Genomic DNA, 13,814 nt, shown 5'->3' on the forward strand with positions numbered 1-13,814 from the left:
CTAAATAATAGTACATATATGAAACCATTACTTTTCTTCAGGGTGCCCTGAAGAAAAAAAACCCAATTAATATACTCTTCGTTTTGCAACCAAGTTCTCATTTTGCATACATGATGATAAGTGCCATTCCTATTTAAATGTACAAATTAGATGATTAATGAGGTAATGCATGTAGTTACATTTCAAATTTATCTCACACTTGGCCACCTTTACAAACGAACTTTTGTGATACAGTGTGTACATTTATTTTTCAATACAAAATATCTTAACTCATCAATATGAATCACATCCTAGATTTAGAAAATCCGAACATTCAAACTATCCAATACTGTATTTATGGATTATGTTCGCTATCACAGCACCACAATCATTTAGATGTGCTCTGTTTAACAAGGATGAATTTATTACCCTGCTTCATCAAGTGAAGGGTATTAGTCTCAATGAAGTGATTTCTCACATGGTCATCCATTAGAGGATAAATAAGTGAGGGCTACGCCAGATAAAAGCAATACTCAATGATAAAATCAGGGCAAATGAAGATTGTTCTTTTAAAACACGAAGAGAAGGCACAGCCCCATTATAAATGGGGCAATAAGGACACTGGCTGCTACCACAAACTTCACAGATGTTGAGCAAATATGTGGATAAGGAATCAAATATTGTTTCATTGAAACGCTCTGGAAAGAAAAAAATTATCACATAAGATTGATTAGAGATAAATGTAGTAATGCCATAGTAGTGATATTACAGTCTATATTTGATTATTTTTGAAACATTTATTTACACAATCAATTTTACTGTTTCAAGTATTTAAGTGCAGTATAAATTATTTTCTATGCCAATAATTTTATTAACTCAGGAGCCTTATTATGTAACCTACTAAAACTAATTCTCATGCTGCTTCTAAATTTACATTTTTATTTATGGAACGATAATTTTAATTTTGAAAAATTGAATGGTAAAAATTTATTCCTTTACTTAAGCTCATTAAACACAGGTTTAAGGAGCAGCAACATTGTTTTCACAAGGAAATGATTTTTCATGACTTGATCCTTCAACTGGTGGAGGGAGGGGATGCAAAGGCATATTTTCTTCTTCTAGAATGAGTCAAGTTGTAAAATGTAGCAATGTTACCAAATTGAAGAAATATGAAGACTAAGATTGGGATTTTCTTTTTAAAAATGTCCACATGTATCAAAAGTATACATAATTTTGACTGATGCCCTAACCTTATTTAATATAGTACACTCAGACCTTACCATTGCTGGTGTTTATTATATCTTTCTTCAATGTTTTGCTTTTAATGTTAATATGCAGTTTGAACAGAAAGAGAAATTAAATTTAAACCCAAGCCTGAGCTCGAGCATTTCCATGCGACTCTATAATTTGCTGTATTTGATGAGAATGTTTGTTTTTGCTTAACTCTTTGAAATAAATATGGGCAGATACACAAAAAAAGTAAGAATTACAAGAATCAGTAATGAGCAGTCTAACACCAAAAAATATACATGAATGTTCTACAAAGCAAGATCATACTCTTTTAATTCACATAATTTAATCTGCAACACTTTCATTTCATGTTAACTGTAATTTTAATATGCAATATTTAATATAAGTGGTACAACTTTCATTGACTAGACTTTTGCACTTTTAAATGCTCAGTTTTTCTACGATTATGACTGAGATAATACATACATAAATTGAAATTTTACTTTTGCCTGAACAAACCATTAGCTGTGGCCAATGTGATGCTGTAAGAGGCTCACAGAGAGTCATTTCTCCTCATAACATAGCTAAAAATTGGTTTAAAAGTTTTCATGTTGGAAGGCAATTTCAAAGCAAGGATGACCTGGGGCTTTAGCCACTACTCTTGCTAAATTAGACATTAACATCACGACTGTCACTGTTAAAGAAGATCATCCAATGGTGCAAGGAACATTATCAGAAACACTGAACATTTGATTGGGTGCCACCCGCAGAGTTGGCAACAGACTAAGAGTCAAATCAATTAAACTTATACCACATGTACATTGCATTATAAGCTAACAACATAACATAAAATTAAAATTTTGCACCATAAAATATGCAAATAAAAATTTATGATCAACTCTTTATTGAACAGCCCTCATATATGAAACAATAATAGTCTTTCAGTTCACATATAATTGCCTACATTTCCAGTTGCATAAAATTAAAGCTCTATGATTCTCATAAAAATATAGATGGGTATTATAACTTCTTATCTTTCACATACCTGGTGCATAGTAGTCATAAACCCGAATTGGTAAGTATCGTGACATGTTGGCAACTGGGTGCCATCGTTCTACCGTGAAGTTCACACATGTTTCATGTTTGTCCAGCTGAAAAATTAAAAGAAATGTAATATTAGCATTATATAATTGGTATTATACATAAAACTTAATAATTTTACATCTGAATCAAATCTGCATCAAATTTTCAATATAATAACAAACTACTTGAGTATTCTTTCCAAAAATAAATAATTTACTTATCTATGTGCAATCTTAATAATGTCCTTTATATGGAAATTTAAGAGATGCTTGAAATAATTTTGACCAATTCCTTTTAAGGAAATGAATTCTAATATAACCTAAGCCACCCACATTCATAGAATTTACATGCAAGTTAACCTCAAAGTAGCAAGGTTTAAATTGTGCAGTATTTGTGTTGACTGATCGCATCAGTAACCTCTTTCTTTGCAATATATTCACTGGGAAACTTCTACATTATGAAATGTAATGACGAAGAATAAGTCACCATTTTCACCTACATAGCTACGGAATGGGTAGTTGACCAGACTGTATCATAAGGGTGAAGGAGTATTGTAGTGGCAGCAATAAAATTCATTCCTATGTGCCATTCAAAGTCCAATAAAAAATGCACATAGAAAATGAACATAAGAACATAATTACACAAGCTGTGAAGGCAATGGGAGTGTATAGGGGATCTATTAGCAAGAGCTAAATAATGCAGTCTGTCTTAAATGAGCCATTCCACCTATTTCATAAATCACTTTTTGTTCAATTACACAGCATTGAATGAAGGTAAGGAGATAATTTTAATACAATGGGATCTAATGAGAACACAACCACTTAAGGTCTGATTATTAGAAATTTGGCACCGCCTATTGGTCATTGATTTCGCTTTCAATAAGATTAATATGTTTCCATTAGTGGTTCCAAAACCTTATTTACATTTGATGTAAATGTCATCATGCAATTCTAAATAGCAAAGGAATTTTTGCTCTATAAAAAGATTTTAACATAGGGAGTGATTTCAAAACCAATCCAGAAATGCATGGTCTCCTTGCTCAAATATGAGCATTGGACAACAAAACTTAATATTTAGTAATATTTGCATTAATATTTGATACTTACATAATCAAAGTAAAAGACAACTTTTTTGGTTAAAAATCGGGCTCTCTGGAGGAGAGGTACTTGCTTTGATGTCACATATGCATCTAAATCTTGTTGTTGAATAATGTACCCAGTGGGAATTGCGACATCAAGCACAGCCATTCCAGAGCGCTCACTTTCCTCAAAGTTAGTCCACCTAAATAATAAAATTTTTGTTAGCTTTGCAGAAACTAAATATATCTATTCATTACTTATCTAACTAGTACTTGTCCAAATTTTGAATGCATTTATTTAACTTTTTATTTCACAAGATATCCTTGATTATTTAAAAAATTTCACATCCATTCTTTATAAAATTACCATAGACAGACAGAAAACAAAATTATATACCAACCTTGCACAACTTCTGAATGTAATGTGAGACTGGTTACGACCATGAAAATGAGGGCGTGTGGAAAGAGAGAAAGCTGGAACAGGTGGGTCAGTCTGAAAACGTGGAATGTCCACATTGTACTGCACAGACATTTGAAGAATTGCATAACCTGCACCCTTGGCTTGAACTTTAACCGTTCCCCATGCCTCTGGAATCTAGAAAAGCATGAATTAGTTTGGAGAAGCAAATAAAAGAGCAATGATATCTCTGCTGATTATGGTGCATTAATAGATAATTAAAAAGAGCACTTACTTCAATTCGCTGAAGCTGAGCCAAATTACTATCGGTCACATGAAGTGTTTTCACTTGTCCAGGGAGAGCTGTCGCCTCAACAGAGATTGTGAGCTGAGAAACATCTCGAAGTCTTGATCGAACAGTGTACTCAATCAGTGCTTTCATTGCTGCGGCTGTATCCTATTTTTTATGATGTAAGAGTTTTCACCAGTTAGTTCCTCGCTAAGATAGCATAGACATAGCACCTTACACTGCTTTAAATATCTTACATTAAACAAGAACATTTTCTCTTATTAAATTCAATTTTATGTAATATTCAAAACATTGAAATATGCATCATGGTTCATCCTCCATTTTAATACTTAGAGAATCTAACAAAAGTGCACTCTAATGCATAGGTTAATGTTCTCATAGCTTATTATAATCATTCCTTTTCCAAATTTGCCCATTTTCAATGATTTTCCCGTGAACTGGAGGACATTTAAAATATATATTACATTCTTCAGATGCTGAGTAAAGGGCATAATAGGAAGAAATAAATTCCATTGATGACAGCATTTGCAAAAATTTATTTTAAAAAATCATGACTGGTTGTATCAGAACATTGACCCATTTTTCATGCAATCCCACTGCAAGTTTACCGGTCTTGTTGGGTAGAATACGGTTGCTGGACGGGGAAATTAGTGGTCTTCATTTCAACACTTTCCTCCTTCATTTATATGTCATTTTTCTTTCCATTTTTCCCTACGTTTGCGGATATTTTTTTGGTCATGTTCTACAATACCCTCCACAGCATAAAATGGATATGAACATTTTGGAGTCTAACAGCAAAATTGGGGTGAGATAATATGTGACCCTAATTTCACCACTCAGTAGTTGTAGGAGCTATTAGGGGAGGCAACTGAGAGCAGAGGTCATTTATGCCAGAAGGGATAGTTGGGTAATCTGTTGGGGCCAGGGTATTCATAGGACGAAAGAAAAGTGGAGAATAATTGTATCAATGTAAGTGCCGCATGAATTGAGTGGACAAAAGTGAACAAGGAAAATCCAGCCTACCACATTACCATACACTCCATACCTCAGGTAACACCGGAGGTCAAGGGACAAAGGGGAAGGTGGGAGCATTGTGAACTTGAATTGACTATTTTCCAGACATGGACTATAGTATTCATAAAATATCAACACCCACCCTTGCAAAGAGAAAAAATAAAACTAAAGATATATATTTTATCTTATACCTGAGTAGAGGCCCAGCCACCATCGGTTAGGCGCTGAGCATTTAACCATTTGACGATAGGATCTACCATCAACTCCTGGCGAGCCACATATGTCATAAGAGCATATGAAGTTGCCTCAATGTTGCTAGCATCGTATTTATAGGGAAGCCTTGGAAGTGAAAATGGCTTCTGGTTTTCCAGCTTATAGGGTGGCAACGGCACAGACTCCCTAGCCCAATACATCAATCCCCCTGCAGGAACAAAATGGATAATCAATGCACAGAAAAAAGAATGGAATATTCCAAAGGATACTGTGAGAAATTGTAAGCTCAAATTTTTGGCATTTATTCCTCATAAAAATAACTTGAGACCATTCCATGGGAACTCTACAATTAAAATAATCCATTGTTTTAGAACAATGAGAGCCTACCTTCCTCTCTTGCATGACTTGCAAGGTTTCCAAATGCAGCTTCTGCATAGGCAGATTTGCTTATCATTAGAGCATATGACACTAGTGCAACTTCATAGGCATTTCCCTTCTTTTCTAAAAGGTTCAAGTTACTCTCAAGCCATTTCATTGCCTTTCCTTGAGCCAATGCAACCTGTGAGCCTAGTCCCTGAAAGTAAATATAAATTTTAATTATTAGTTTATATTCCAGAACTAAGTCAAAATTATAAAATATAAACTTGATGTAATATTTGTATCCTAAATATTATTGGCAAATTTGTGCATCAAATATTGGCAAGAAATTTATATGAGAGTGATGCCGGTGATATTCATTGGTAATTTCCAGGATATTACTTTCTTCTACTTTGGCACATGAGATTGATCTGGGTTATTATCCAATCTACATCAGACTAACATGAGTTGATCTTTTCAATAATAATTTTGCAATTAGTCTTCCAGTAAAAATTACCTAGCAGGATCTATTAGGTGACTTGCAACATTTAAAAAATAATCACCGCAGTAAATTCAAAACTGAAATTAAACATAAAGGCACATTAGATTAGAGCTTACCCCTGGCAGATCCTTGACCATTTCAAGCATAATGAGTACATGAGCTGTAAGTGTGATGTTTCTATGTTTCACTTTATCATCAGGACCCCAAGACAAAGATGAATTCATTTTTCGATCTGGAAGCCAAGTAGTTTCATAAAACGAGCCTTCTTGGAGTTGGTGTTTCAACACCCAACGGACAGCCTTAGAAATGACCTAGAAATTATTTAAAAAAAAAGACACTGATTCATGCATAATTCATTTGATAACAAACAATTAGCTAACCACTGCACAACTTCAGCTATATGGGGTGAATTTGGCTAGGTATTGCTTTAAAAATTGGTAGTTAGCACACTGAATAAGGAACCACAAATAAAATTTGTTCCATGGAACACATGAACATCATTAGTTTGGCTTTAAGCTGCCAAGACTTCATATATCAAGCATTCAGGCAACAAACGTTTTTAATTTTTGAGCCCACCCACACATATTTATATAATTTCTAACTTCCATAATTTTAAATTAAGGAATTCAAGGGGAATATTTTCTTCTACATTATTTTGCTTCCACACTATTCATTAGTGGTAGAGATAAATATATAACAGATAAATATATAAAGAAACAGCTAATATCAGCACATGTTAACTATTGTACGAAACCTTATGAATGACTGTGGAATAGGAGACAGGATTATAATATGCCTAATATATTTACCTAGAGTATGCAGTAAAAAGAAAAACAATGGATCTTTTCCTTAACATAAGAATAGTAAACATACCTCTGGATCAATATATATGAAGTTTTCCCATTCATAGAAGCTGGCTTCCTGGAAGATTCGAGCACAGAAAGCAGTCAGCCAAACGCTAGATGCTGATTGGTTCCTATAGAGAAAATAAAACTCCATATTAAAATTTACAATTAATACAAGCAAAATATCAGTTCCACAATAGAGAGAGATAATAATTTAGCTACTCTTATGTTTTAATAAATTTAAATATAGTGGAACCTTGCTTAGCGAGCATATTTGGCCCAAAAAAGACCCGCTTAACGAGCAAATTTTTCACATAATGAGCGATGAAAGCTTCATAATATTATTTGCACAGTTTTAAAAATGTCTCCAAAGAAAAAGCCACAAGAGAATTAAAAAAGCAGTAGACATGAAAAGCAAAATAACCACAAAGTGAGAACAAGGTGTGAGCATGGCTAATCTAGCATGCACAAACAATCAGTCTACTCCAGTGATTTACATTTTCCTCAAGAAAAAGGACAAAATTAATGAGATAGATGCTTCAAAAGAAATGAAAAGAATATCTATGCAATGATGACATTCTCAATGATGTTGAAAGGTTGCATCTCATATGAATAGACAAAAAGCAGTTGCAATGAGACACTAATAATCAGAATATCATTTGTCAGAAGGCGAAAGTGATTTTCGCCAACCTTGTCAAGAAGATGCTAGCATTATCAATGGTCGAAGAAGTTTTTAACGGAAGCCGAGGGTGGTTTGAGAAGTTTTCAAGAGAAGAACTGGCATCCATAGCATTGTGAGTGTCAAAGCAGCAAGAGCCCACTGAAAGGCAGGAGAAAACTTCATTGGTGATTTCAAGAAGTTTGTAGATCCTGAAGGTTACCTAACATAACATGTTTTTAATTGTGATGATTATGGTCTTTTCTAGAGGATGATGCTGAAGCAAACTTATATATGTACACGTATCAGCAGAGGAGAATCCGTTGCCAGGCCACAAGCCACAGAAACCACCTCATGCTGCTATAGTGTGCCAATACAAGAGGCATTTTGAAAGTTTAATCCCGGTTTATTTACCATTCAGAAACTCCATGAGCCTTCAAGAAGTGCCAAGCCCAGGAGAGCAGGCTAAATGTGATATGGAGGTCATGGAAATTGTTGCGTCATGCATCCAAAGAATTGCCCTATTAGGGCTGTGGCTATGTGTGCTTCAAATTTATTTAATGATAACGTTGGGTCATTTTTTCTCAAAATATTTTAATGCAGACAAAAACAAATGTATCTTCACCGCTTTCATGCAAAAGAGAATCAGGAATGTATCATAAATAATAAACTAATTATTTCAATTCCTTTTTTTTAAATTGAGTTCAAATACTGGGTTCGTTCATTCCATGAAAGAAGAAAAGATGACGATGATCCACAATCCTAAACAATGTATGCATGATTTTCTATAAATAAGCCTTGTAAATAATATTTTTTTTTGGCATGGAACACATTACTGTATTTTACACAAATTTATATGGGAAAAATTGTTTCAATAAATGAGTGTTTCACTTTACAAGAAAGATCCCAGAACAAATTATGCTTGTTGTAGGAGGTTCCAGTGTGCATAGATCATAGCAAAACTGGCATGTACTTAAATCAATACCTTAAGAATAATACCTACTGTAAAAGAGTTCAACTGAAATTCTTCTATTTGGTGCCACATATTAAATATGCAGAGCATACAAAATAATGAGCATTATATTAATTTGTTTACCATCTGATTTTATACCAAAGGTTGGTATTTTCACATAGTGAAGATATAATAAAATAACTTATGTGATCAAGCACACAATGAAATGACAATATATGTACAATATTGCATGAATTATAACATTTTTAGCTATCCTGTGAATCTTCTAAGCATAATTTTTGGAACAAGTACAAAGTTGCAATTGTCATATTTCATATTATATAACAATACCGGTCCAAAGTTTGATGCTAAAGATGTTATTGGGGTAATTCTAACACAAAAGCTGTAATAAATAGATGAGCCACTCAAGTCATGAAAGCTTGAAAAACCTCTGAACGTAAAACAGTTGAGCATATCTTAACTCTAAAACTAGGAGTAAGCAAATCAGCAATACTGATATATAAATCGCGTATAAATAAAAAGGCTTACTAACCAATCACTACGGAAGAGGGTGAAAGAGCCATCAGGTGCCATGAAGGACAGCTGCCTTTGATATCCAATGTTCATATGGTGGAAAGATTGTCTTTCAAGAGACCTGTTTCTTTGATCAATCAGGCGCATATACATAGTAGTGTACAGATTAGCTGCAAAACTGAACATATTTTGCTCTGCTGAATCCTGTAATTGCAATAACACAAAAATTAATGAAGAAAATAGCATAGCAAAGAATGCATGGTGCTCATAAAAATAGCTTATTTAACAAATGGTAAAAAATAATACTCCCTTTGCATTACAAATGGAACCATACACTCAAAAATGATTTTATTTAATGCATGGGTTCTATCAAGAGTTAAATAAAAGATATCATGAATACCATCTTACAGCTAAATAATCTACATTTGGACATTAAAATCAGCAGCTATAACTTAGGTACATATAATAAATATATGCATATAAGTACATATAATAAAATATAAGTACATGAAAAAATCTAGGGATTCCAGCACAGTGAGTAAGATTTGTGTGAAAACAACTGGGAAATGCAAATTTCTCTTAGAATATAAAAGTACCTGTCATGTAATGTTGCAGATAATACATTACATTGGTTATGACCAAATAGAGAATTATAAATAAACTATGCAACATTTCAATGGGACACCTAAGGTAAGTGCTATTGATATATGGATCACTTTTATTTTTTTAATGACCATCACAGAATATATTTCTGTTCAACTCTCTAATTAAGATTTGTTTAACTTGATATCAGCAATTATATCCCAAGTTTTCTTCTTTTACACAATACAATATATATGCATGGAGTGTGCATATGTGTAGGCAGGCAAAGGCAGTGATTTAAAATGTAGTCAAACACTGTTCACAGGAGGATATCTTTAATGATTTCAGTACTTTACAAAAAAGAGATTTATTATTTTAGGGCATTAATTGGCCACAATTTTAATAAACATCTTCCTCTAAATTATTCTGGGCATACAACCATTATATTTACTGTATAGTGATAAGGAAAAACTGGAAATAAATAATAGTACTTTTAAAGAACTCATATTCATTCCATTGAAATTCACTGGTTTCACACTATTACATGCACGAACCACAGCCTTAGTGCATGGACTTTGGCCACTTTCAGCTGGACCAACAGGATTCAACTTGACTAGCCAGATATATGCGTAATTAATGTGATCTATAGAGAAATTCGAGTTAATCACATGAATATTATGCATGTATTAGGAAAATTAAGATAGGAACCTGCTATGGCTAACTCGATCTAGCAAGATGCAAGTAGCAGGAAATATTCATGCCCCAGTGAATAATGAAAAGCAAAATCCAGGTGGATGTAGCCAGTCCAGTATCATGTTCTCTGATTCATTCAGAAAAGTATGCTTCCTGCTGGGTTTTTTCAGGTTCTAACTAAATTGTTGCAGGATCCTGCTGGTTTAGTACTACATCTAGCTAAATCTTGTTAGAACCTACTAAATGCAAAGCCAGAATTTTCACCAGGAAATTAGACTGCTTAAGTGAAAATATGGACTTCTTCATTGTATTTAACTAAATATTATGACAGCATGTTTATATGCAAAATATAACAAATCAATTTTTGTTCCTACCATTGGTAGATTAAGTAGAGATGTGGCATTTACTGGCATAGTAGGGAAGATTGGTCCTACTACATCCCCAACCACAGACACAAATGCCCGATTGGAACCATATACGTAGTAGCGATCTTCAGCATATGTTATAATTGGAGTCTCTGTGACATTAACATGCATATATTGGAAAATATAAGCACGATTACTGAGATCCAAGAGTATCGATTGGTGACGAAGTTGTGGTAAACCATCAGCCTGAAAAGATTAAACGTTATATGCATATAATTATGACTTATTCTGATGCAATTATTATTTAATACTTATTAATAATATTTTAAGTAAATTTAATAATACTTAAGGAAAAAGACATGATTCGGCCAAAGTTCCCAAGATCTTTGAGTCCCAGTCCCTGATACCTCTTGAGGGAAATGCTGAATAATGCATTAAAGTATTGTGTGGAGAGGAGCTAAATCCTTTATCCATCTTCAATAATGGATTACCAGAAATCTATTATTACCTTGATTTGAGAATTAGTGATATAAAATGACCTGAAGGGAATTGCAACAAATTCAAATATTGGGTTACTTCAGCAAAAGAAAATTACTCATATTATGTTCAACACTAAGTGAATATTCATGCTAAGTGAAAAAATTCTCTAACAAAGGAAAGATATTTGAAATGAATAGAAAAATACTTGATAAATGGATTTTGATTAATTGAGAAATGAAGTGGCTTTGGAAGTTATTTTTCAATGGTGGATGATTTGAATATGATAATCACCTGCCAAAAAATTTTTGTGAGAAACATTAGACTTAAGTAATGAATAAAACTTCACATTATTTCCTTTTCCTCACCTCAACATGCAACTTCCTAGTAACTGTGCCTTTTCCCAGAAGCGATGAAGCAGTAATAGTGACAAATATATCACCTAGTCTTGTGGGAACAATTGGAACATGTATGATTGCTGCTTCCTGGGCAGCTATCCACACAAAAAATTGATGTTCACCAGAAGATAGCCGAGGATTATATGAGCGTACCTGAAACATACAAGAATGAAAAGGTTTTGCGTAAATCATCTAAAAATTGTAATAAATTTTAATTGTCTTTGAAGCAGGAAATAAAAAATATATGTAAAAAGCAGAAAGACCAAAATACTACAAATTGCAAGGGAAAATTTGGTTATGTTACTTACGATGCCATCCATTTCCACATGCACAAATTTGTATTGTGGGGAATTAGCAAGAATGACCACAGCTTCAACATCTGCAGTCATATAATTAAATACACTGACACGAATCCCAACTTGCTCCCCTTGTTTGCATTCATCTGGCATTTCAACATTGATGAAAAAGGGCAGAACACCTACATACTGGATACACAGAAAGAGAGTATAAAAATTCTCAGTTTATTATATTGCAATCGTTAGCCAATAATTGAATTACACTTTCATAAAATCAATTAACTTACGTCAATAGCTTTTCGAATCATTCCAAACCCATGTGTAGGGCTCACACCAAAAGCAGATACCATCCAATGCGTTGGTCGAATAGGCACATCAACAGTAAAAATGTGACGTCCATGTGGGCCTATATTGACATCTTTCCACAGCCAAACATTCTCATATTGCCTCTGAATCCTATTGAAGCGGAACTTTCTAAATTCAGTAAGAGAGCTCCTATCGTCATTAGGGCCTAGAAAATAATGTTGCAAAAATAAAGTAAGCAATAGTGAAAAACAACAAGTTGGAGCTGAAAAAAATATAACAAGGATTCTTAATGCAAAATTATGTTCCAATCATAAGGGTGGAGGTAAAGAGTTTAAGGAGTTGAAGAGAGGGAACATATTAAAATGTGTATAAAAAGGTGTACACATTTAAACAAAAATTAGAAAAAATTTCATAGCTTTCCAGTCGTTTTAGTCAAATATGTACCCCTTATAATCATTTCTTTGATGATTATTGAACTGATTGTTTTGAATAATTTAATTATAATGATACTGTTTGTTTGATTTTTTGAAATTTAGTCTACATACATAGTTACTCAGATTACTTATTTAAGAATTTCTACTTCTGCTTTGATCCTTTTCTACCCAACCATTAGAAACCCATTCTACCCAACCCATTAGAAAAAGCAATAAAGTTCACTTTATATAAAACTCAAGAGTTTACTAACTATAAGTTATATTATATTTCAATTAATGGCTACAACTCTTACGAGAACATTGTTTGAATGAGACTCCTGTTCAATATTGCACTATGTACCTATTTTGAGGACAAAATTATCACTGCATATGGTTCTAAATGATAATTCCGATTATGCATATTTCAAAAACCTAAAAATATTTTACTGGAGTTCTACTTTGGCTTGGTTAAATAATGGATCAAAAGTAATCATCTACCTTCCTCACATACTGCATCTCATTTTAAAATCTCATAAGAGCAAGGTCATCCCCCAAGTGTCCCTTACAATCGCTTAACAAAAAAATTATGTGAACTGCGAACTTCATAGTTGTAATAACAGTAAAAATATATGCCTTTCATTTTGTATTGCATCATTCAACTTACAGCCAACTATTTACTAATTGTAACTCTATTAAAATGAGGTTAAATTATCATTTGGAAAAGATTGAACTTTTCCAATTTATATCTAAATAACAACCTTACTAGGAAAACCTTTTTAATCCTTTAGAAAATAAGAAAAAATTACAAAATTGGATGCATTCTCGGCATAATTATGTACAGACTAGCAAATGGTTGATATAGTGGTGCAAGATTCCTGCTGTAAAATTTCAATTACAAAATCACAGTATAGAAGTGCTCTCAATGTCTTAAACCTTATAACATACAAGATAGCCTAAGAGGGGGCTGGATTTCATTATGGATGAATAAATATTATTAAGTAATTCATACATCAAGATTTTATTTATTTAAGACAACTAACTTTCATTATTTCCTCCAGTGTTAATACATAGTTCATATTAGCATGGATCTCTAAGAGAATACGATTTTCTCCAATGGCAAACATTTGAAGAT

The 13,814-nt window shown here is 33.1% G+C and overlaps 1 protein-coding gene across 1 annotated transcript in view; it reads right to left on the reverse strand.

Annotated features, from left to right (window-relative positions):
* Positions 1-170: 170 nt before the first annotated feature.
* Positions 171-13,814, reverse strand: part of Mcr (macroglobulin complement-related) — a 559,952-nt gene continuing 546,308 nt past the window's right edge. The window contains exons 17-30 of the mRNA XM_071587287.1: positions 12,251-12,474; positions 11,976-12,152; positions 11,638-11,820; positions 10,802-11,038; positions 9,172-9,356; positions 7,037-7,139; positions 6,280-6,474; positions 5,692-5,878; positions 5,283-5,512; positions 4,063-4,224; positions 3,772-3,965; positions 3,399-3,573; positions 2,255-2,360; positions 171-677 (exon numbers count right to left, since the gene is read on the reverse strand). Coding sequence (XP_071443388.1) covers positions 469-677; positions 2,255-2,360; positions 3,399-3,573; positions 3,772-3,965; positions 4,063-4,224; positions 5,283-5,512; positions 5,692-5,878; positions 6,280-6,474; positions 7,037-7,139; positions 9,172-9,356; positions 10,802-11,038; positions 11,638-11,820; positions 11,976-12,152; positions 12,251-12,474 — 2,567 coding nt within the window. The 3' untranslated portion in view covers positions 171-468. The remainder of the gene's footprint in view (positions 678-2,254; positions 2,361-3,398; positions 3,574-3,771; positions 3,966-4,062; positions 4,225-5,282; positions 5,513-5,691; positions 5,879-6,279; positions 6,475-7,036; positions 7,140-9,171; positions 9,357-10,801; positions 11,039-11,637; positions 11,821-11,975; positions 12,153-12,250; positions 12,475-13,814) is intronic.

The sequence above is a fragment of the Hetaerina americana genome, unplaced genomic scaffold (assembly GCF_022747635.1).
Source record: "Hetaerina americana unplaced genomic scaffold, ioHetAmer1.1.p SCAF_3, whole genome shotgun sequence".
NCBI lineage: Eukaryota > Metazoa > Arthropoda > Insecta > Odonata > Calopterygidae > Hetaerina > Hetaerina americana.